The following is a 26,034-nucleotide window of genomic DNA, read 5'->3' on the forward strand; positions in this document are numbered from 1 at the left end:
TCCCTTCAACCTTTCAACCGAATACAAGAAAAAATGATGAACTTATTAGCAGCATCAACATCACTAAGCATATTTGCACTTTATACGTTAAAACTTATTCAAATTAGCCACGTATTATACATTCATGGACTCATTATAAGCTTTCTTAGTTGCATTGCCAATCCTCTTAAGATCCTCAGCAATAACTCAGTCACCGAAATCTATAGAATTTGTTATACATGAAACTAAAGCCTCCCTATCTTCCAATAAATCATCAGTCCACTGTAAAGTAGTTAAGTTGTTCTGCAAATAGGACCTTACTCTCGAGTAATCACATCGAGTATATTCTGCATGAATTGTTACTCGCTGGTCTATGTTCAGATTAACTAAAATTAATACAATATTATTGTATAATCAGAAATATCATTCACAATTGAATGCACACATACATTATTTGGTATATTTATATACACATGATCAATAGATTTGTTGCTCAGAGGTCGAGTGATTAAGGTGTCAGAATTTGTAAAATCATAAGAAGAAAGAAGATTTGTTAAATCCAGGCCTGAATTTGGTATTAATATATCAATATTGGGATCTGTAAAACGAACGGCCGACACTGGGTAACTAAGAGCACTACACAAGCTGGAACTTTGATCTCCGACTTGTGTGGTGTCCATCGTTACCACGGGAAGCTTAGCTGAAAGCTAAGCTGAGTCCACAGGTCGCGGATGATGGAAAGCTCCGTTTTTATGCGGAGTAGCTGCAAATGCGGTCGCGGGCAGTCAGCGATTTTCGAGAGGAGAGTCTAAGTGAGGAGACCGGTGGCACTGGCTCTTAATTAAATACTGAGTACCAATGATACTCGAGATGACAAGGCGAGTTATTGGCGCCTTCAAATAGCCAATGTCCAACATCAACGTCTGTTCCCAGGTTAGGTGCGACTGGAGGTGGGCGTCGGATCTTGGAGCAAGCGGCACGCCACAACGAGGGATACATGTGCAATCCCACAAAACCCATGCGTTGGGGCGCTGGGCCAGTAACCCGCCCGGAAAACTATGAGAACTACTATAAGAAACGAAGGAATTGTAAAAACGTTGATGACCCACGCAAACGACAAAAGGACCATGATTTGCGGATCTGCACTTAGAATGTCCGCACTCTTTATAGAGAAGGTGCAGTATACCCACTGGCGGATGTGTTAGAGAAGTACAAGGAAGATATTACCGCCTTACAGGAAGTGCGATGGACTGGGAATGGCGTCACTACAACACCAAACGGTGACGAACTACACTATAGCTGCCATAACACGAGGCATGAAATTGGTTGTGAATTTGTGGTTAGTCGATGACTAAAGAGGAGAGGCTAGCCACAATCCGCATAAAAGCCAAATTCTTCAACATCAGTCTTATTTGTGCCCATGCCGCGACGGAAGACAAAGACGAGCAGACCAACGATATTTTCTACGAGCGCCTAGAGAGAGAATATGACCGCTGCCCCGCAAATGATATTAAAATCGTTCTGGGAGATTTTAAGATGGGGAAGGAAGACATTTTTGATCCAACAGTCGGAAAGTTAAGCCTCCACGAGATAACGTCCAGCAATGTAGTATAGTAGCACCAGATTTCAACATAAAAATATTAACAAAGCCACATGGCTGTCATCCCATCAAAACACGAGGAACCAAATTGATCTCGTTGTGATAGATGGAAGGCATTTATCCAGCGTGTTAGATGTACGATCGATCCGTGGAGCGTATATAGATTCGGATCACTACCTTGCTGCAGCAAAAGTTCGCACCCATTTGAGCATGGCGAGGAAAGTACGATCCGACACTGCACGGAAGCTGGACATTGAAAAGCTGCAAACAAACGGCAGGGGCATACTCCACTCGACTGACCCAACTGCTTGATGAAAGCACTCCTTGTTCCGATGATATAATGGCGCAGTGGCAAACTATTGCCCACTCCATGGAAAATGCCGCGTAATCCGTACTTGGGTACCGGAAGCCTCTTCCAAGAAACCCATGGTACGACCAAGAGTGTCGAGATGCTACTGAAGCCAAGAATGCGGCATATAGAGCAACCCTGCAATCAGTAGCAACGGGAGAAAAGGAGAGAGGAGAAACGTTTATTCCGCGGAAAGAAAAAGGAAATGGAAAGACGTGAGTGTGAGCGAATTGAGATGTACAGGAGTCAGAATGAAGTCCGGAAATTCTACCAAAGAAGTAAACATCAAACCGATGGCTTTGGTGCAGGCACATCCTCCTACAGAGACAAAGAAGGACATCTGGTAACTGACACAGATAACATGCTGAGGATATGGAAAGAACATTTTACCCTGCTAGTGTCCGACGTTGGCCGCGAGGAGGATATCGCAGAACCAATCCCTGATGATGGTGTAGAATGTTTAGCTCCTAGTCAGAATAAGGTCCAAGTAGCAGTGACCCGACTAAAGAACAACAAGGCAGCAGGAGCCGACGGGTTACCCTCTGAACTATTTAAGAAGGAGGCGACACGCTGATAAGGCGTATGCATCAGCTTATCTGCGCTATCTGGCTAATAGAACGCATACCCGATGATTGGAACCTCATCATGTCCCGTACACAAGAAATGAGACTAGGCGGAAACTACAGTGAAATAAGTCTCCTCCCCATCGCATGCAAGATACTCTCGAGCATACTGTGTGAAAGAATAAAACCTAAAGTCAGTGAGATAATTGGGCTCTATCAATGCGGCTTTAGAACTGGTTAATCAACCCTGGACTAGATATTCACACTGCGCCAAATCCTGGAAAAGACTCGAGAAGGACAAATCAACACCTACCATCTATTTGTTGACTACAAACGACTTCAAACGTATTTCAAGCCATGTTTGAGTTTAGTATCTCTGCAAAATTAATAAAACTCAGCTGGATGCCACTTGCTGATACGCGTTCCTCAGTGAGAATAGAAAAGAATCTCCCCGAACCATTTATTACCAAACGAGGTTTCAGACAAGGGAACAGCCTATAGTGTGATCTCTTTAATATCCTGCTGGAGAATTTTATTCGAGATGTAGATGTGAAGAGATATGGCACACTAATCACAAGAGAACACATGCTACTCGCCTATGCCGACGACATCGACATCATAGGGTTGTCACCGGAAGTAGTAACTGCAGCCTTTGGAAGAATCGAAAGAAAGTCAATGAAAATGGGCCTGCAGTAAATGGAGGTTAGACGAAATGGATGGTTTCAACTCCCAAAACGCCTTGTTCAACCGAGCAGATAGATAAAATGGCGAAAGTTGGGAACCACAACTGTGACATCTTCCCGGATGTCCTCACAGCTTCTGCAAAAGTTCCTGCTGGCAACCTTCAGTCTGTCAGCATTTTTTCCCAATTAGACAGTGACCTGTCATGACGGACACAGTGACTGAGACGTCTGTTCTAGCCAATGACAGTAAAGCGGTAGACCTCTTCAAGTCTAGACTAGGCCACATAGTTTTGGAATGCTCACAGCCCCCTCTTTATGACCATGTATCATTCGTTGTCCTTCGGGCCTGGTCCTGAAAACTTAGCTTACATTTCGCTAGAGGCATACCAACAGATTCCAGTATCCCTCGAATTTGTAGTTTCTAGTCCCGCAAGCTCGTACGATTTACAATTCTCTGGGATATCTCTGTGGCCCGACACCCAGAATAAGTGAATTTTGAACTGTTCAGCCATCTCGTTGAGAGATCTGGGACAGTCGAGGGCGTTTTTTGTGTTCAGGAATACGTTCTCCAGGAATTTAATGGCTGTCTGGCTGTCTGAGAAGACATTTCTCCGGTTGATACACATTGCAGTGGCAACCTATACGATATGACCAGTTCTAGATTTTTAGAGTACACCCCAAAGACCACCTGGTCGTTTAGATGGCAACCATCCGTATAAAAGTCTACGTAACTTTTGTTACCAGGGATATCGTAGTTCCAAATGGTTCTAGCAGGAGTAGTTTTACAGTAATTTTTATCAAAAAGCGGCTCAGGTAGGGTGTAATCCACACTGCCTGGAACATCGGATATTGTATCATGGATATCACAGTGTCCGTAGCCGCCACATGACCAATGAGAAAGCTCCCTTAACCTCACGGCAGTGCATCAGATGGACGTTTCAAGCGCTGTCCACCAGACTACAATACCGAATAAAATTATAGGTCTGACAATAGCAGTATATAACCAATGCATGACACACGGTCTAAATCCCTAACTTTTGTCAATGGCTCTCTGGCTGGTGTATAGGGCAAGAGTGGCCTTTCTTGCCCTTTCCAAAATTTTGGATTTGAAGTTAATTTTCCTGTCCAGCAAAACACCCAGTTATTTTCCATTGTAGGCAACTTGTATGTCCTGCTGAAAAGAACTATTTCCGTCATACACAGATTCATACCCAAACCACTTTTGGTAGCCCACTTCTCTGCTGCACATGGAGCTTCTGAAATATATCTCTTAGATTGCTGGGAAACTTTCCTCTAACCGCAATTGCCCCGTCGTCAGCATATACGACCACTTTTTTCTACCAGAGACAATAATAAATTGTTAATTGCTATATTCCAAAGTAGAGGAGATAGTACACCTCCTTGAGATGTTCCTCTGCTGACCCATCGTTTAAGATCCACAGATCCCAAGCCTGCCGTAATGCACCTTTTAGTAGGTAAGTTATTAATAAACTATCTTACGGTAGAGTTGATGCCTAGAAACTCCAACTCCTTTATGATTGACGTCGGTTTTACATCATTGAAACCAATTGCAATGTCAAGAAGTGTTGCCTTGGCAGCGAGAGTACCCTCTATGCAGCCGACTACCACTAAATCTTCAGTGCTTAGCGACGGAAGAAGAAACACATTTAGACACATGCTCTGTGTCTCCCATTCCCGTACCTTTGAGACGTTTAAATCCCGGAATTCTTAGTCTACGAACCATTCCTTCATACACCGGTGGTTCCTGGATAAGAACCACGTTAAATCCCCCTGCCATCAGGAGGATCTTTAGTGCTGCCGAAGAGGCCTTACAATGGTGGATATTTATCTGTAGAAACCGGACCATAGTCAGGGTTCTGAACTTCCACCACTGTTGTGTAAGCTTCGTCTTCTGATTCCACCAGGAGTTCATCGTTAGAATTTGTGATGATGAGCTTACGTACGCATCCAGAGGCAGGTGAGAAGGCTGTGGAACCACTCTTGCGGTGTGGACGATTTCTCTTTTGATGCTTCACTAACTGCCGCTGACGCACAGTCCAACTTTGTTACCCATCCACACAGGGATTGTCGAGTCCCGTTTCAATGCCATCCCCTCTTGTCTCGATTGTGCCAGGGGGATTTTCAGTCTCCTATAATCCGCCAGACTTAGCGATGTGGTCGATTGTTCCTCTGGGAAGTGTTCAGCAATAACTGCTGAGTCGTCTCCTGATTCCCCAACCCCACCGCTTCTATAGACCTTCAGTTTCAACTTGTTGAATCCGTAGGGCACAACCCCTTCAGACTTGTTAAGGTCTGCGAGACAGCCGCAGCTTGGTATGAATACAGCATGTCTCCGGTCACCATCAGCCTCGTCCAATCTACCAATCGGTGGTTGAAAGATTGGGATTACATTCCGTTAGTCTTCCAAGTATCATTCAGGAGATCTGAGGGAATCCTTGGAATATCTTCCTTCTTGACTAAATCTAGTGCTGCACCTGGACAGATCTTGTCAATCATCTTTAGCGTACAACGATACATTTCAATTGAGCGTTGATCCCCAAAAGCAGTTAGCCTGTATCGGCCCCGATACCAGCCTGCATTTTCACAAACTAGACGAGACCCAGGAAATTCCGCAAGAACATCGGAGTATACTGATGATAGTCCATTGATTATCCCAATTTAATTATTCCTAGGTATGCAGTTCTGTTCTTTTTCCTTGTCAACAACTGTCATCACCAAACTGTCCCTAGCGACATTAGCAAAGGTTCTTGGACACATCTTACAGTTGTTTGCCCTAGTTCTTTTAGGCATGGGATGCCCTCCAGGTGACCGCAGCCTTTTGGCTGACTGCGGTGCTGTTGCCGAATCAAGACGTGTAGTCTTTGGGGTAGCCTGTGCAGCGAATTCCCGAGCTTAATTTAGGTACTCCCCCTCCCTGTTAGTGAGAGGCTTAGAATGTCTTAGAGGGATCAGTACCAGACAAAATGCTACAGGCTGATACCACCACCGCAGCTGTTGGGTCTTTGGAGCCCATTCTACGTCTACTCCCGGGCTCTAAATCTGCCGCTCTACTGGAAACAGACGCAGCTCATCCTTAAGTGACTTAAATTTTTCTTCCCAAAAAAAGACCTATCACGAGTTACAGGAAAATTCTTGCGGAGTGAAATAACAAAACGTGTTCTTCACTCAACGGTTTAAACAACGGTTCACCACATTCTCATGTGGAAGTTGCGGTCCTTGTCAAGCTCCTGTAAGTGAGCATGCTCGTTCCGGTCCAAAAGACCGATCGCCGTGGGAACATATTGGTCATTGGTTATTTAAAGGCGCCAATAATTCGCCTTGCCATATCGAGCATCATAGGCACTCAGTATTTATGCAGGAGCCGGTGCCGCCCGACTTCTCACTGAGACTGCTGATTGTCCGCGACTGCCGTTGCAGCTACTCCGTATGGAGCATTCCACTATCCGCTACCTGTGGACGGTAGCTCGCAGCTAAGCTTTTCGGGGCAGCGATGAGCACCACACAGGTCAGACCTCAAAGTGCCAGCCTGTGTGGTGCTCAAAGCTATCCCGTGCAGGGATTCTTAAGAGTCACCAAAGAGAGTAGAAAAGGGAATTGGGGAAACATAAAAAACAACAACAAAATGTAGAAAAACACAAGTTATTTACCAAAAAAGCTAACCAGAACGTTAAAAAGTGTTTTGTAAAAATAATTTCAAGTTTAAAAACAAAAAGGTGTCCACAATCGATTGAAAACTAGCTAAACCGGATTCATTGTTCATCTGAAGATCTGTTGAAATTCTCTCCTCTCTTAATTTTCTTCGTTTATTTCTAATCTTTGTACTTGGTGCCTTATAAAAAGAGTCTCTGGTTTATCTAGTACTCATTTACTGTCTGTGGTTTTCTCAAAACATTGACCAGACAACCAAAATTTAAATTGGCATTTCAGAGGAGTAGCAAACTTTGTTGAAAAGTTTAAATTATTTTGGGGATGGCCTAGCACTATTAACACGAATTTGGAGGGTGGGTATTACTAGTGCACAACTTAAGGCTTACATATTTTTACGTTTATTTGCAGATTGACGTTATGTTTAAATCTCTTAAATCCCATCTCAAGAGAGCTCCATCACTCAAAGGCGCGGCATTGGTGAAATTATCTGCTTTGAAAATACAAGCTGTGCCATGGAGTGGGTTTTCAAATGCTAGTATTATAAGCAAAAGTTTGGAAATAATGGATATAACTTCGGACAACTGGTTTGCAAATGTATTAAATATATACAAACGCACGAGTGTTGCACCTGAAGAAATAAAACTAAACGCAGAGTCACATGAGGCGTAGGTATACAAACATTGTAAAACTGTTCAATACAATAAAATCAATAACTTATTCCAGGTGGGCATATCCGACAGTCGCGAGAATATTTTACGATACATTGAGCCATTCAATAGGTAAGTACTTGTGTGAAAATCATTTGAAAACATAACACTATCTCACAGCTCATGATCTTAATATGTAATGATAGCGATATTTCAAAATTTTTGTACGAAAAATAGATATAATAGTGCAAAATAACTAAGCCCAATGGGCAAACTCAATATGTTGTTGGTATTCCATCTAGAAAAAGAAAATGTGAAGCTTTGGTTGAACTTAGTTTCTATTAGAAGAGACCTCCTGGAATGGGTGGAAAATTGGAACAAAGTTCCCGCTAAATAATAAATTTACAAAACAAACATGCGCAATAACTGCATTCATTGGAAATACTTACATTGGTTGAACTAGTCCAAAAGACGAGGTTTAGATTTTCCAAAGAGATTTTTTTATGGATGTGGTGGACTAGAATGGGATTGAATGGTCACGACCAAATCCATAAAAACGGGAAGAGGAAGTTTGGAACTCGTAGGCTACCTCATTTGAAAATGAGAAAGTGTATTGTCATCTCACCATAGTAGGAGGTCACCTAGGCGCAGAGATTAGAATGTCCGCCTATGACGCCGAACGCCTGGGTTGAAATCCCGGCTTGAGCATCAACAAAATTTTCAGCGGTGGCTATCCCCTTACTAATGCTGGCTACATTTGTAAAGTATCCTGCCATGTTGAAACTTTTCTAACAAGTGGTGTCGCTATGCGGAGGCCCTTATCATTTAACTTAAACTTTATGCGAACTGCATTCATTGGTATGAGAGAAGTATCCCCTGTTCCTTAATGGAATGTTCATGCAAATTTAGTATTTAGTAGTATTGTCATCTTATAAAGACTTCTATATATATGGTTCCAAACCAGACGACCAGGAGGACTTTAGGATGTACTCCGAAGAACTAGAACTGGTCATATCCAGAAGGTTACCCGACCACTGCAGTGTGTATCAAACAGAGTTCTTTGCAATTATGGATGTGGTGGAATAGCTACGATGTAATATAAAAATTACGATCATCGCTCCGCTAATGCCAAGAGAACATGTTCTCTGAACCACTTTATCTAAATAGCAGTCCATTATACTACTGAGGCGTAAGTAAGTATTGGTCTTATCACGCTCCTGCAGAGCCAGTGTACTATCCTCGGATTCAGGCCCCATTTCGAGCCTACGGCCCGTCTACATAGTGCCCAACATCTGTGAGCCTTCTCAGTACGCTCCTGAATGTGACACTTCCAATTCAGTTTCCATTCCAAAATCACACCGAAGTATTTGACCTTGTCAGATATCGATAGCGTCTTATTGAGGAAACGTGGTGCGTCAAATTGGCCCAGCTTCGGCTTCCCCATATGCAATACCATTTCGGTCCTTCTGCACAGCTGGTTCGGATCCTTACCCCTAAGATGTATTGTCTGCGTAGCAGACTGGTTCAAATCCCTCCTTAGTTAGCATCCGTAATAGGTCATTTATGGTGGTCACCCATAGGAGTGGCGATAAAATGCCCCCCTGTGGCGTGCCTTGTGACACTTTCTCCATCATATTTATGCCATGGGACACACAATTTATCCACCTATTCCTTAGCATATGGTTTATCCAGTCTCTAAGGACAGGTCCACCCGGTACTTCTCCAAGTGTTGGATCAGAGTGTCGGTCTGACATTGTTCAATGCTAACTCGATGGTAATGCATACCGCCAGGATGTGCGTTTTCGCGAAGGATTCTTCTATTTTATGCATAACCTCGTGCAGGGCAGTCTTCACCGACCTTCCCTTGACATAGGCATGATGTTTGTATTTGATCAGTTCGCTGGATGTCCTACTCTTTATCATGGTGTTCACAATACGTTGAGTAGAAAGGAAGTAAGGCTTATGGGTCTGTAGGCCTTGGTGTCACATAACTGCAATGCTAGGCTTGGGTATTAACACCACCTTCGCCTTCTCTCAGGCTTTCGGGGTATATGCAAGTCTTAGACACGCTGTGAAAATATTGGCCGGATGAGGCGCCAAATAGTCTGCCTCTTTCTGTAGTAACGCCGGAAATATTCCATCAGGTCCGGGTGACTTAAATGGTTCGAAGCTCCCTAAGGATTCCTTCACCATTAATTCTGTAATTACAAACCTTCGACCAGCGTCATTACTCCAAGGTTCCGGTGTCTCCGTGAATCCCGTCTTATCCTGTGGAAAACGGGGTTTCATCAAACACCTCAACATGTTCTCCGTTGTCTCTGCTCTCTATCCCATGTCGTCTACTAAAATTTCAGTTTGGACATGGGTTTTTGAGAAAAACTTTTTATATTGGCGGCGTCATAAACGTTATCGACCTCATATTGTAGTTCTTGAGACGTGTGTAATACGCATCCCAATAAACTTCCGCTTTTTTACGGCGTACTCTGTTCAAAATCTGCGGACCTCTTTCCCAATATTGCGAATCTTCCCGGTCGTCCAGGCTTTTTCTTTGGCCTATTTCCTTTCCCGAAGAGAACAACTATCTTTGAAGGACCCCACCAGTGCAGTCGAAATCCTGTTGAAATTTTTGTCAATGTCTTCTATGCTTGGACAATCTAAATTATCTTGTCCAAGGCTTCTTCTGAGTAGTCTTCCTAATTTTGTCCAATTGGTTTTCAACTAATATCGGAAGCTTATCGGATTCGGCGCTGGCCGTGCTTTTCTAAACCTAATGTAGCGATGTTCAGAGAAAGAGTGTTCCATGGAGACCCTTTAATCCTGAACCTCATCGATTAGTTTTTCTGAACATATCGTCACATCTTATACCTCCTCCCTAATCCTATTAACAAAGGTAGCCGTGTTACCAATATTAAGTGTTATTAGGTCGTTAGTATTCAAGAATTCTGCCAGGGCATGACCCCGCTTATTAGTGTTGATACTACCCCACGAATTGTGGTAAGAAATCGCATCGCAGCCTATAAGTACCCATTTCCTGTCTGTTTTGCTTACCTCACCAGCCCTTGCAGCTCCAACATAGGAGCGATGTCGGAGAGTCGAAAGGCAGATAAAGTGATGCCATGTATGTTCCACTGTCTCACCACTGTTGGATCCGACGTTGACAACTCTGGGGAAAATATATAATTCAAGTTGTCATGACAAATAACGCAATTTCTCGGCCGAGTACCAGTGTTAGCATAGAATAATTGGTAGTTTATATGGTTCAGTCCACAAACTTTGTCAAGGTCGTCCATGGCTCCTGAATTAAGGCAATATGGATCTGGCCCTTGCTGATATTCTCAATCAGAGCGTGTGTAGCTGTCTCGCTCCGCTGGAGGTTTATCTGGATTACCTCAATTATTTGTGCTGCAGTAAATGGGCATATTGGGAATAGGTGATAACCTCATCGTCTGCTCCCTGTTCCTATGACTGCATTGACTTTCCTGTCACTGCACTGCCAGATGTCATCGTTCTAGGTTCTTTGCCCTGTTCGTTTGGTTGCATTGAGACTCCTGTCGCTGCTCTGCCTAATCTCTCAATATTAGGATCTTTACCTATCCTAGTATTCAGAATCTTTAAACCGGTGATGGGTCCGTCGTCAGGTAGTAGGATCTTTGCTTAACCTAGTCTTTCCAATATTAAGAAAGGCCATGATTGTCTCCTTGTCAGCCCTCTGTTCGTTGGGCGGTGTTGAGTCACCTGTCAATGCATGGCCTGATGTCTCAAAATGAGAATTTCTGCCTATCCTAGTCTCCCCAACTTGAAAAAGACAGCTTTGCTCCCGTAGTGCGCCATGCCTTTAGTCTGAGCCAAACTCGATGCCAACCACAAAGAGAGTTCCTTCCTCCTTCTCCTCCCTGTGGAAGACCTCCCACTTCTCTGCGACCAACCTTGGTTTTGCTTGCCCAAGACTCCGAACATGCGTTCCGTTGCAAATGTATTGTCCCGTCCGTTGATGATGACCACCGCCTGGGGGATCTTTCTCACCAGGTCGAGCTTTGCGCCATCCCAGGAAGCGTGGATACATCTGACGAGCTGTTTGACTGTATCAATATATTCCGTAGATGCAAAACGCAGCGTAAAGATGTCCTCTCTATACTCGCAGCTCATCATTTGTATGGGTGAACCTTCTACAGAGTTCCACACATGTTCGCAATTCCGATCGTTAATCAGATCCTACCGGATGCTCAGCCGATATTGATGACTGCTTCCTTGCCACTCTCTCCGTAGAAGTGATTTGAATGTCAGTTCTATCCCTTCCAGCATCCTGCAGTTTCGCCCGATTACGCTGCCGGTACATACTCCTCTGTCTCCTTCGTCGTGCACCGGATCGCTTTCTCTATCTGCTTATGAGCTCAGCAGAGCCATCGCTCACTTCTGCCGTCATCTCTCGATTCGGCTGCGATGACTATTCTATTGACACAGTCGCCTTCGGAATCCGAGTCAGAAACACCACCTTTACTTCAAGGCTGGGGACGAACTGTACATCCCTCTGGTTTATCCGTGTCTTCCTCATTAATTAGTCTGACGACTAGTTGTGCGCTTGAAGCATTACTCTTGACTACAGGTACCAAGGCACCCACACCTATAGGAGAGGAGGACAACATGCTACCGTCTGACGCCATCACCGCAGATGTCGAGTCTTTGGAGTCCATTTCTAGCCTACTCCAAAAATTTCAAAAAATATTTTCGTAATAGTAGTACCAATTCCGAGATACGAATATATATATTTTTTCTTCTTTGAGAAGCGAAATAAAAACACATCCGCTCCACACAACGGCTACAAGACATTTTCAGTGCCTAGGTAGAAAGCCCTTCCGCACAAATATAAGACACTATTTTCTCCTGAAAACGAAAATACAGATTGATAATAGTTATAGGAAAGGGAAACGAACCTTTCTAATTTATTTTAAATTTTGAGCGTACGTCGAATGATAGCAATCGCCTATGGAGAGATGTAAAAATGCCGTAGGGGCTTGTTTTAACCTTGGTGAGAAAAAAAATAATTTTGCTCTGCCATTTTTCGACCATGTGCGCGCCAGATAATATTAGAGGAAAAATCCCGGAAATAATAATTATTTGCGAAATGAATATTTTTCAAAAATATATTCCATTACTGCTTGCAGTTATATTGAAAATGCGAACGTTGCAATATGGAGATATTTTATTTATTGTTGCATTTAAAGTAATGTTATTCTAAATACAAATTTGCTTCTATTGTTTACATGAAAACTATCATGACATAATTACCAGGTAGAGTACCGTAAACAGCTGAGTAAAATTTTTTCTCGTTAAGTGCACTATATGTCATCAAGTTTTGGTTGTTATCAATATCTGTTGTTGGGTAACTGCCACTACCTGTAACGAATGTACTTTGAAAATGATGAATGAAACTCATGCCAGGTAAACAAACTGTTGACGCCGTTATAGAAAATCACTAAACGGCGGCGCCATCATTTCAATAAACTACAAACACAAAACTGTACTTTTGTCCATTATTGTTAAATAACAACCTTTTAGAATCCCGTTGTCAATGATAATAAACATTAATTGTACTGATTTTATGCCAAATAAGACGTTTAATTTTAGTGACGTCTGTCCACAATGTAGGCGACTAAGTTTTGCCGCACGCAAGTTGGTTTCCAAAATGCAATTGAATATACAATTACTGTCATGGGACTTTGCTCAGTAAAACGTCAAAATTGGCAGTACTGTAAAAAATTTTACTAGCTCAGGGGCTACTCAAAAATTATTCACCACACTTAATGTCATATTTTTACTATTCCTACAACTGTGCTACCTTTCGACACACAGCCTTTGCAGGCAAAAGTGGACTTGAGGCTGTGTGCTGATTGATAGCAAAGTTGTAGGGTTTGTAAAAATATGACGTTTGGTGTGGTGAATAATTTTTGAGTAGCCCAGAGGGTAGTAAGATTTTTGACAGAGGCAAAGCTAATTTTGACGCACATATTTATTTGTTTATGATGTACTAACGATTTTGTTAAAAACATATTTTCACATCGCCATTTGAAAATTAATGATAAATGCTACACTGTTGAAAGAAATTGGCAGAACAAAATTTTGTTATTTGAGACATTTGCAACCTCTGTGTGAAATATTTTTTGGACGGCGTCAGCATCAGCAATCATTCGGCTTTTACATGTTAATATAATCTTGGTACAATAAAATCATTAATCCAAAGAGACTTTTATCTTTGAACAATGTCAAAGTATTTAATTGTTCTTATTGCAAGTTTACTAAACAATTTTTTAGAAAGTCATGGGTAATTTTCAATAAATTTTGATTATTTAAAATAACTTGGCATGTTTTTGCTCAGGCAGAACTGTCAAATATTTATTGGGTTGCCCAAAAAGTAATTGCGGATTTATCATATAGTCGGCGTAGACAAGTTTTTTCACAGCTTGTGACTCTGTAATTGCATTCTTTCTTCTGTCAGTTATCAGCTGTTACTTTTAACTTGCTTTAGAAAAAAGTATATTTGATTAAAGTTCATTCTAAGATTTATTAAAAATGCATTTACTTTGTTTTAAAAAATCAGCAATTACTTTTTGGGCAACCCAATATATAGTGAGAAAGTTACCTTTTGGCAAAGCAAAAAGTATTTTTTTCTCACCAGTATAAAAAATACCCCCTACGTCGTTTTTACATCTCACCATAGGAGATTGCTACCGATTGACACACCCTCTATCACCAAAATACCCATTTCAGGAAAAGATGATTTCAAAATCCAAATTTTTTAGTAAATTGGACGTGGAGACAACAAATAATGTTTGGGGTAGCAAATTTGCGTTTTTTTTAATTTTTAGATAAAAAATAACTCCCCTTAAGGTTGACATTTGTCATGTTTTGTTGTGTATAGTTGACCTTTTTATTTTATACTTTTTTGGTTGTTTTGGCTCATAATCATGAAACAATAATTGAAACCGATGTTTAAGTTTTTCAAAATTGTTTTATTTTGAAAACTCCAATATTTCGAACACCGCCGGTGTTTATCTTCTGGTAAATGCACTGAAAATTTAATATTTTACATAAAAAATACAAACAGAAAACTATTTTATAAAATAATTAAATTGTTAACAATTGCAAATGACTTTCTTGTGACGATATGAAAAGTATATTAAAAGCTTTCTCTCTCTATTGCCTATATTTATTTACTAAATCTGTGCCCAGTGGTCTGTGTCAGTCTTAATATTCATTCATTCGTCAGTGGGTGTATCATTAATGTGAATCATTTCAAGCATGTATCTTCGCATTTTATTGTTTTCTTGGGCTAAAATCTTTACATCCTTAATATTGGGAATGTATCCAGTTAAAGTACAATGCGAGGCTAGTGCCGTTTTGCTTGTGTACCATTTTTTGATCGGATTTATATGACGAAAGTCTAGTTTTTAATTTTGTACGAGTGACTTGTCCCCATCGCATTGTATTTTGTAAACAACATTTGACTTGTCTTCGGTCTTTATCTTAGTCTTTGTCCTCAAGTTATTCCTGTAATAAATGTCCGAGTGATTAAGGCGTTCTGAATATCCAGGTATGTATGTTGATGATTTAAATATTTTCGATGAATTGTCCCTTTCCTTGTTTGTGTCTGTTTCTTTTACATTTCTTATTAGCCTAATTTTTGTGTTATTGTTATAATAATTCTAAGGGGTAAGGATCCGAACGAGCTATGCAGAAGGGCCGAAAGTGTCTTGCATATGGCATATGACTGGTCTAAACCCAGAGGTCTCAATGTTAACCCAAAGAAAACTGAAATATGAAATGTTCACGACCAAGACGCAGGTTGGCCAATTTAACGCACCATGAACGCAGACGATTTCGATATCTGACAAGGTCAAATAGTTAGGTGTGATCTTGGACAGGAAACTGAATTGGAAGTATCACATTGAGGAGCGTACTGAGAAGGCTCACAGATGTTGGGCACTATGTAGACCTAAATCCGAAGATAGTCCACTGGCTCTAAAGGAGCCTGATTAGACCATTACTTACTTACGCCTCACCTGTTTGGTGGACTACTATGGAGAAAAAGTGCAACATAAGGGCCATACAACAGTTTCAGAGAACATGTTGTCTTGGCATAGGCGGAGCGATGAGGACCGCGGCCACTAGGGCACTGGATACTATTCTAGATATCCGACCCATTGACATACAGATTAAGTGTGAGGCAGCCAATGCGGCTATAAGACTTAAGGCGATGGAAGAATGGATTGAGGATGGGATCAGCTCATACCATCGCGGTATAATCGAGGCGACGATAGGAAACCTGGAAGGAAGGGAAGAGGTTTCCGATCGGATACCTGAGATGAACCTTGAAGTCGAGTGCGAGTCACTGCTGCCATCGGCACAGTCTTGGATTGACGGAACTGTAGTATTGCCATCTGGAAGATCATGTTACACGGATGGATCAAAGCTAGAGGACAGAGTGGACCTGGGGGTCTACAGGAACTGAGATCTGTTTTAGACTGCCTGACCAAAATACGGCCCTGCAGGCGGAGATTCGGGCGATTACGGAATGCGTGAGGTGGTGTGGTGCTAACGCGAGGACGTCGAATGTGAACTTCTTCACCGACAGTAAAATTGCCATAAGGGCAATAACAACAGGACGGTAAGGTCACGAACAGTCTTGCATTGTAAGAAGGAGATTAACGGCTTCTCTGAGGATGGGAAAATACGCATCGTTTGGGTGCCGGGCCATAACGGAGTAAAGGCCAATGAAAGGGCAGATGATTTGACAGTGATGGCCAGAGGATTGCTACAATAAACTAGGTAACCCGAAGCCTTTCGGGTCGACGCAGTCCGAGTAGAGAGAATGGGCGACGAATGCGCACGCAACATTGTGGAACAGCGAAAGTTTCGGTAAGAATGCGACAATCCTATTGAGGGATTCAGATCGTGGAGGAGGTCAGTATTGCTATTGGTATCATAACGGGACACATAGGACTACGAGCTCATTTATGTTAAATCGGTGCGGCAAGTGATAGGGCATGTGGGGAAGATGATGAAACGTTGGAGCATTCCTTTGTCATTGCCCGGCTTTCGCCGCTTACAGATACCGGCACTTAGGTGGAGACACAATACCAGACATGAACCAACTTAGGGGAGTGGTATTAATTAAAGATTTTGTAAGTAGCACGGAACTCCTAACTTAAAAATTTTCTTTTTCGAGGTTACAGTTTTTAGAGCGCAAACCAAGCCGATTACTGGCTTAGGTGCATGTCCATAGAGGCATGGGACGGATTAATATCTTCGCCCTCTTTTCAACCTAACCTAACATAATCTATTGTTTTGTTGGGAAACTCATTTAATTGTATTATATGACTAATTTTCTTTTCGTTTTCCTTATGAAATATTGTGTCGCTAGTTCTAAAATCTCTGTTTTGTTATTATTTTCATACCAAAAACGTTTTTTATCTGCACTTACGGTTTTGTTATTTGTTTGTTTCGCAAATAAATAAAATAACAAAAATGATAAACGAGTCATTGAAACCATTAAAACAAAAATGATGCCGACAATGATGCCAAGCGTTGCCACTAAAATTTCTTTTTGCCATTTTTCTCACTATAAACAGAGTACTACAATTTTTTTTTAGATGGAGTTTTTCAGCATTCCGCCTGAAAAGCTGAACAGAATACAGCTTTAAGGATGTAAAGATTTTAGCGCAAGAAAACAATAAAAAGCGAAAATACATGCTTGAAATGACTCACATGAATGATACCCGCACTGACGAACGAATGAATTTTAAGACTGACACAGACCACTGTGCACATATTTAATAAATAAATATTGGCAATAGAGAGAGAAAGCTTTTAGTATACTTTTCACATCGTCATAAGAAAGTCATTTGTTTTTGTTAAAAATGTAATCTTATATATAAAAATCAATTTGTGTTTGTTTGTAGGTTTGTTTGTTTGTATGTTTGTGTGTTCCTTATAGACTGAGAAACGGCTGAACCGATTTTCTTGAAATTTTCACAGATGGTGCATAATGACCCCGTGGTGAAAATAAGGTACTACATTTTTGGATATCTGAAGGGGGGCGGACCCTCCCCCTTACCCTAATTTTCAGAAACGCCAGATCTCGGAGATGGGTGGTGCGATTTAAGCGAAATTATGTGTGTTCTCATATAGTACCCTAAAAATAAAAATTTGGTATCCAAAATTCGTTTTCTAATCTCATTTAAACTCCTTATTGCAAAAGTCAGCAAATATGTCCGGTTTGGGGTATTGGCCCTAAATTAGTGGAGCTAACTCCACTCTTTTTAGGACCCAAATTGTCTTGGTGAGAAAATATGTCCTATTTGGGGGTTGTTATGGTGGTGGGACGTCCGCTAGACAGTTGGCCCCTAATGTTGATATCAGATACGTGGTCTACTCCCACATACCTTTAATTTGAGACCCATATTTCTATAGTCGGCAAAAATTACCGGCTTAGGGGGTGTTTTGGGGGATGGGCGGCCACTCAGTGAGTTGGCCTTGAAAATATATATCGGATTCGTGTTCCACTTTAAAAACCCTCTTATTTGAGCCTTATATTGCAATAGTCAGAAAATACTTGGGGGGACGCCTCATCCTGTAAACTCCTCTTAAGCCAATGGGAATATGGGGTTTAAATAAGTGGTATTTGAGAGAAGATCACGATGTTGATATTTTTTCAGGGCCAAGTATCTGGGGGACCACCTCTCCCCCGAAAGCACAACCAAATGAAATGAAGTATTTTAAGAATGGAGTACACCTTACATCCAAACTTAAATTAGTAGACCAATAAAGATCATATGGGATTCGGATAAAGGCACTTATATTGTTAAACTCTTAGTCAAACGTTAACTTTTTGGTTTTTTTTGCTCAAGGTCATGAAACAACAATTAAGAGCCGATGTTTAAGTTTTTCAAAATTGTTTTATTTTAAAAACTCCAATATTTCGAACAATGCCTGTGTTCATCTTCTGGTAAATGCACTGAAAATTTAACATCTTATAAATTAAAATCAATTTGTGTTTGCTTGTAGGTTTGTTTGTTTGTATGTCTGTGTTCCTTACAGACTTAGAAACGGCTGAACCGATTTTCTTGAAATTTAGAAGTCTATGTTTAATGGCTGTCTGAGAAAATATTTATCGTCGTAATGACATTATATCTTAGCCTTTCTACCAATTCCCTAATTGCAAGGATCTCAGCTTGATACACACTGCAGTGGTTTGGTAAAATCTTCGATATGACCACTTCTTAATCTTTAGATTAAGCCCACCTGGTCGTTTAGTTTGGAACCATCCATATAGAAGTCTATGTAACTTCCGTTACCAGGGATATCGTAGTTCTAATCGGTTCTATCAGGAATAGTGGCACAGTAATTTTTATAAAAAAGCGGCTCAGGTAGGGTGTAATCCACACTGCCTGGAACATCGGATATTGTATCAAAAATAACGCAGTGTCCGTGGCCGCCACATGACCAATGAGAAAGCTCCCTTAACCTCACGGCAGTGGTTGCTGTTATTTGGGTAACCACAATGTCCAGAGGCATAAGATGTATCATTAAATTCACTAGCCGCCACATGACCAATGTCCGTGGCCGCCACATGACCAATGAGAAAGCTCCCTTAACCTCACGGCAGCGGTTGTTGTTATTTTGGTAACCACAATGTCCGGAGGCATAAGATGTATCATTAAATTCACTAGCCGCCACATGACCAATGTCCGTGGCCGCCACATGACCAATGAGAAAGCTCCCTTAACCTCACGGCAGCGGTTGTTGTTATTTTGGTAACCACAATGTCCGGAGGCATAAGATGTAGCATTAAATTCACTGCATCAGATGATGTCGTCCTCAGTGCTGCTGTGATGGACAAACAAGCCATCATGGATCGGACTCGGCCATAAAAAGGAGGTCCCTTATCATTGAGCTTAAAACTTAAATCGGACTGCACTCATTGATATGTGAGAAGTTTGCCCCTGTTCCTTAGTGGAATGTTCATGGGCAAAATTTGCATTTGTGTTGGATTTTTTAAGCGCCACAAGACCACAACACCAAATACCATTATCGGTCTGACAACTGCAGTGTATATCCAATGCATGACACGCGGTCTAAATTCCCAATTTTTGCCAATGGCTCTCTTGCAGATATAGGGCTAGAGGGGCCTTTCTTGCCCTTTCCAAAATGTTGGATTTTAAATTCAGTTTCCTGTCCAGCAAAACACCCAGGTATTTTACGCTTTCTGTAAATGTCCACCTAGTAGACAGGTTCCACTGCAGGCACCTTGTATCTCCTGCTGAAAAGAAAAACTTCTGTCTTGCACGGATTTATACCCAGACCACTTTTGGTAGCCCACTTTGCTGTTGCACGTAGAGCTTCTGGAAGTATATCTCTCTTCCCCTAACCCCAATTGCCACTTCATCAGCATACGCGACCACTTTTACGCCTTTTTTCTTCCAGAGACAATAATATATTGGTAATGGCTATATTCCAAAGTAGAGGAGACAGTACACCTCCTTGAGGTGTTCCTCTGCTGACCCATCTTTTTAGATCCACAGATCCCAAGCCTGCCGTAATGCATTACTTACGGTAGAGTTGATGCCTAGAAACAACAACTCCTTCATGATTGACGTCGATTTTACATTATTGAAAGAACCTTGAGTGTCAAGAAATGCTACCATTGCATATTCCTTGACGGCGAGGAACCCTCTATTTAGCCGATTAGTTCGTGACGGGCTTTTTCAGTGGATTTATTGTACCTTTGCTATATGCATGCTGCTGCCACGACAGGCGATCTCCAGGGATCTTTGCCCTATGATATGTTTCTATCAACCTTTCATGAGTCTTCACCATAAAGGAAGACAGACTAATAGGACGAAAGTCTTTCGCCTTCGAGTGATAGCGGTTTTCTTGCTTACCCAATGAAAATGATCCTCCATCCCACAGGTATATATTACATTATAATACAAGCAGAGTATATCTCCCTAAGCCAGGGAACCAGTCTATCAGACACAGCTTGTAATTCAACCGGTGATACATCATCAGGGCCTGGCGACTTAATTCGACAATTTACCTCATGGCCTCCGATGAATGCATATTAGTGACAATCTCTTCTGGCGCCACGTTGTCCGTTGGAGAATTTCCCGGGAATGTGTATCAACGAATAGTTCTAGTGTTTCCTCACTAAACATTGTCCACACATTCTCTGACTTCTGAATATTCCCCACCGTAATAGTTCTCGAGGACAGAATCTTCCTTAGCCTAGAGGTCTCAGATGTATTCTCCACGGAGCTACAGAATTCTACCCAGAATTTGTTCTGAGCCTTTCTCAGCTCGCTATTCTATTCTATTTTCTTAGCTCAGCCTTATAGATGTCCCAATCGTGTGGTGCTCTTGTGGCTTTTGCTCTGTTGAAGAGTTTTCTGCAGCCCTTCCTTAGACCAACCAGCTCTTGGGCCCACCATGGCGGCCGCTGTTTGCCCCTTGGCTTGGCACTAGGGCATGCTGACACAAGCGAGTCATTCAGGGCCTTGGTGATCCGCTTGATCACTACGACTATATCCTCCGTAGTTTCCACTTCCTTTCCTAGTCTCGAAGGAATAGTGGTGCAAAATTTGTGCCGAAATTTATCCCAATCCGGCTTTTTTCTGTTTAGCCGAGGGCCCAAATCGCCGGATTGCAACTTATAATATATTCAATAAGCAGCTCATCCCTTTCGTTGACATCCGAACTTTCCCATATCTGGTGATGTGCATTAGCATCACTTCCTACAATGAGGCTCTTCTTCCCTACAGAAGCAGCTTCAACCAGCTGCTTAAGGTTTGAAGGCGGCATCACTGAATCGTGTGCCATATATAGGGAAGCCAGCCAGTAATGAGACTTGTTTATTTCAAAACTGGCTACTACTAAATCTTCTGTGCTTAGCGGCGGAAGAAGAAAAATATTTAGACTACCCTTTGCAAGAATACAGGCTCTGTGTCTCCCATTCCCCGTATCCTTGAGAAGTTTAAATCCCGGAATTCTTAGTCCACGTTTTATTCCTCCACACACCCATGGTTCCTGGATAAGAACCACGTCAAAGCCTCCAGCCATCAGGAGGACCTTTAGTGCCGCCGAAGCGGCCTTACAATGGTTGAGATTTATCTGTAGAAACTGGACCATAGTCAGGATTCAGAACTTCCACCACTGTTGTGTTAGCCTCGTCTTCTGATTCCACCAGGAGTTCATCCTCACAAGATTCGTTAGAATTTGTGTGTTGTCTTAGCGTTCGAAGCCATCAATACAACTTCTAACAGATGATCAAAATCATGTGTGATACGGAAGAATGTAATTTACCACAGACAGAATGTCTGCCATTACACAAAAATAAATTAATTGGAAAAATTGCAGCTAATAAGCAGGGTTGTCGAGCTTGGTTAATGTAGTAATTGTATCATAGATGCGTTTTCGCAATTCAATACGATTCAAATGCAACATACCAACGCATGACCCTTGAAGCCATCACACCTAAAATGGTTGAAAGGTCTTCTAACCAAAGACGAAGCGTGTCCCATAGTGGTTGGTGTGTGTTGCTATCGTTAGCTTTCCTTTTCCATTTGCATCTCTGATCATTGAGCTCGTCTCGAAAGAGAAACAAACAAGAGTTATTCAGAATTTAAATGAAAAGTGCAAACTAAGTTTTTCTCTTGAAGAAAGAAGGTAAGAGCCACTTAAGAAATTAGGAAAAGTGCGAAAATAATAGTGGAATTTTTGTATAGGTTCCCTGCACAAGTGTCTGTGGATTTTAAACTCCGTATATTGTATATCAGTGTTTTTTTTTTCCTGAACAAAGAAGACCATAGAAGTTAATAACTTTTTTTTTGTCGTGATCTGCCCACAGGTTAGAAACGGCACTGATTTTTATCCGGACCCTGTCCTCTTGAATCAAACTTTAGGAGCCCAGATTGTCGAAGTTCATGTGGCAAAGTATAACTAGTAACGATCCTGCTGCGATCGCAGACCGCCATCTAGGAGTCTAGAATACCCAACTTCTTTCTAACTGCATCGTTACTTAGTGGCCTGCGGCCAACCAATGCACCAAACCTAAAATTTTGTAAAAATTTGCCTGTCGGCGTCTGTGACGAAACCTTAATTTGTGCTGCATCCAAGCACCTGCCACATATAAGACACTATTTGGACACGAACACCACTTAATTTTACCCATCAACAAATGCCAACCAAACGCCTTTTTGACAAAAGTGTGAAGTAATGAAACCCCAGAATATTGAGAAAGACTAAAGCCAAACGTCACCCAGAATTTATTGTCATATAAAACTTGAGAAGTTGCCATTACCATCCATGAGCATAACTTAGACAGCACCTCAACTTATTTCTTCCAAAGACCAGGCGGTCCAACCCTGATGTGTCAACAAACGTCATTACTTTTAATCTAAGGAATTCATTTCACAAAACAAAAACAGATAAGCATACTTAGGCTTATTTGTTTTTGTTTCAGAAATGAATCGTATCGAAGCAAGTTTTGGTGCATTTCACATACATATTTTTCCCCATTCTCTTTGATTTAATTTAAATCTTTCTTTAATTTTTTGTTTGTCGTTAAGGATTTTTCCTTAAGAAATGTCATAAGGCGTTTCTAAGTTTAAAAATTTCAAAAAAATTTATATATAATGAAGTAAACTAGGCTTGATAAGTACCTATTTTAGTCACTGTCTGCAAGAAATTAATTTTATTCATAACTCACAGTCATTCATCAAAATATGACCCATCAACCAACGATCGAGTGGAGGCCTTCATGGCGAGAGTGGAATAAGGTGGTAAGTCGTCATTGACTTGTAAATTCATTGATATATTTTCTTGCATTGATTGTTATAATTGAGCAAGAGCAACAAATATTTTTTTTTTCAAATTTAAAAGTGTTATACAGCCAAACAGGGCATTGTTGTTGTTTCCATGTGTGTTCCCCTTATGGAATTTGACTCCAACACATTTTGTTTTTTTTTTTTCTAAATACGTTTTACGCACATTTTCTATTTCTTTGATGGTTTGTACATAGAAAAGGGATTGATGCGCATCTGTCTATTTGAGTAGTAAGATAGATATTTTTTGATTAACCCCTTGAAGGCCTAAGAAAAATTACGCAAAATATTTATTTTTTTCTAAAGAATAGTTTTTTTTTGATTAGAATATGAGTATTTTAATATTGGGTTGCCCAAAAAGTTATTGCGGATTTTTTAAAAGAAAGTGAATGCACTTTTTTTCCATAGCAAGCTAAAAGTAACAGCTGATAACTGACAGAAGAAAGAATGGAATTACAGAGTCACAAGCTGTGAAAAAATTTGTCAACCCCGACTATATGAAAAATCCGCAATTACTTTTTGGGCAACCCAATAGAATTAATATGTTTAAGAATAAAATTGGATTGCTTGAAATGAATCTATAAGGATTTCTTTTGCAGACGTTTCTTGTTAAGGTATGTAAAACATAAATTTGGTGTGATCGTAGTGAAGGGATCTTGTGATATTATAGCCACCATGACATAGGATGGCGCGGGCTTGGATGCTGAGACTCTTTTTACCACTATAGAGTCCACTTGGTATCTTATTTTTAGCCCATTTCGAATAACTGTCATTCCAGTCAACTAAATTTCATATTGACAGGGGTATTACATTATTACCACACATTTTTTTTGTTATCCTAGTAGTTGAAATAAATAGGGTGTCTACAATAATTATTGTATTGTGAACATGGCTTGATTAGAAAAGAACACGAACGCCCCTCCCGACTGCAGCTAGCAATTCAAAGGCTCCCGAAGTCATACCTCTTCTCTGGTTCTAAGGCGCTCGAAAGGTATTGTAAAATAGCATCTGCAACAAATATGAGGTTTTTTACATTACAGCTGACCAGTCGTCTGTCCTCTAGTGGAGTCTGGAGCAGCCGCTCCACTAGTCGAGGATTCAGTAGCAGACATCATGCTACGGCCTGATACAACAACCGCAGCTGTTGGGTCTTTGGAGTCCATTCTAAGCCTACTCCCGGGCTCTAGATCTACCGGTCCACTGGAAACAGACGCAGATCATCAACCGCCTAATGGATACCTCTATCGCAACTATCCTTGAGGGACTTAAATGTGTCTTCCAAACATACAGGAAAATTCTTGCGGAGTGAAATAACAATCCGTCCGCTCCACTCAACGGTTCAAACATGGGTTTATCTATTTTTAAAATAAAAAACTTCCTATTCAGAAGTGCATATAACACCTGTTTAAGTTGACATATCTTGTTCAAATTTCATTTAAAAAGCATCTAAAACATGTCCTCCTTACAAACAAAAAAGAAAAAATTAAGGTATTTACGCAAGTGTTTTCAATAACGACTAATTAATTAAAAATGTGGACACTTTTTGCGGCAAAGTCGTTGTAGATTTTGTCACAAATCTAAACCACGCATAAAAATAAAAATCGAGCCACAAATGTATTCATAAATTGTAAAATACGAAGCCAATCTCGGCCAAAATTTCAACAAATAAAAATTAAAACGTATATCTCCAAAAACGGTGAAGAAATAGTACACCTCAAATAAATAAAATCGGGCCATAAATGAAGATTTGACAGCCCGAACAATTTTTCGAAATACAGAGGTGACCAACTTTAGGGGCCTGCCAAAAGGCGCCTGGACAATCAAGGGCCGCTTGCACTCTAAATTTCAAAGAAATATCGCTACGCGTTCTCACACGGAATATTTTTTAACCAGTTTTTTTTTCGATTTACTCCCATTGCGTGACATTCCAAGTACTTCTACGAATGCTGGGAGACTCAAGACAGTGTCCTGCCGATAGCGCAGTGTCGAAACAGGAGCGAAGCAAGCGGTGCACAGCCCCTGAATCTTCATGGAGGATTATGAATTCCAAAAGCAAGCCACAGCCATTACAGAAGGGGAATATGGTCGCTGAAACAGTTAAGGCGCCGCCCTTGACGGAACGCATGTTGAGATTGTTAAGAAATCAAAAACCAGGGTTTGGTCGGAAAAAGTGGGGAGGTCTACCGCAGGTAGGAGAAGGAGGAAGGAACTTTCCTTGTGGTGGGCATTGATCAAGCCTCCGTGACAGATTGGGAAACGACTAAAGCCACGGTGTTCTACGGGAGTATGGCTGTCTTTTTCAACATTAGGAATACTAGGATAGGCATAGCTCCTCATATTGGGACATCAGGCCGTGCAGAGGCAGCTGACGCAGAACCGCCAACAAACAAGGACCCGACACCGACTTTTTTAGGATTCAGAAGACTAGGATAGGCAAAAGATCTAACTAATACTGGAACTCGGCTGAGGACTAGAGATGGCAAAATATGAATAGCACAAAATATGCAATCCGACACTGAACGTGCATTTACGCCGATTTCATCCGATTGAGCTAACATTTTGTACAATGATTTCTCTCACGACTTCCTAACGATTTTATTAAATTTGGTTTTATTCGGTCTGTGCATTGATATTGTTTCTTTAAAAATCGGTTTTTCTGATTTTTTTTT

General features: G+C 41.2%; 1 protein-coding gene across 5 annotated transcripts in view; it reads left to right on the forward strand.

The window, feature by feature from the left end:
- Positions 1-26,034, forward strand: part of LOC106092815 (endothelin-converting enzyme 2) — a 441,390-nt gene that overhangs the window by 305,577 nt on the left and 109,779 nt on the right. For all 5 annotated transcript variants that reach the window (XM_059363956.1, XM_059363952.1, XM_059363953.1 and 2 more), the window contains 2 exons: positions 7,252-7,508; positions 7,567-7,622. In XM_059363956.1, coding sequence (XP_059219939.1) covers positions 7,252-7,508; positions 7,567-7,622 — 313 coding nt within the window. The remainder of the gene's footprint in view (positions 1-7,251; positions 7,509-7,566; positions 7,623-26,034) is intronic.

Source organism: Stomoxys calcitrans, chromosome 2 (genome assembly GCF_963082655.1).
Source record: "Stomoxys calcitrans chromosome 2, idStoCalc2.1, whole genome shotgun sequence".
Classification (NCBI taxonomy): domain Eukaryota; kingdom Metazoa; phylum Arthropoda; class Insecta; order Diptera; family Muscidae; genus Stomoxys; species Stomoxys calcitrans.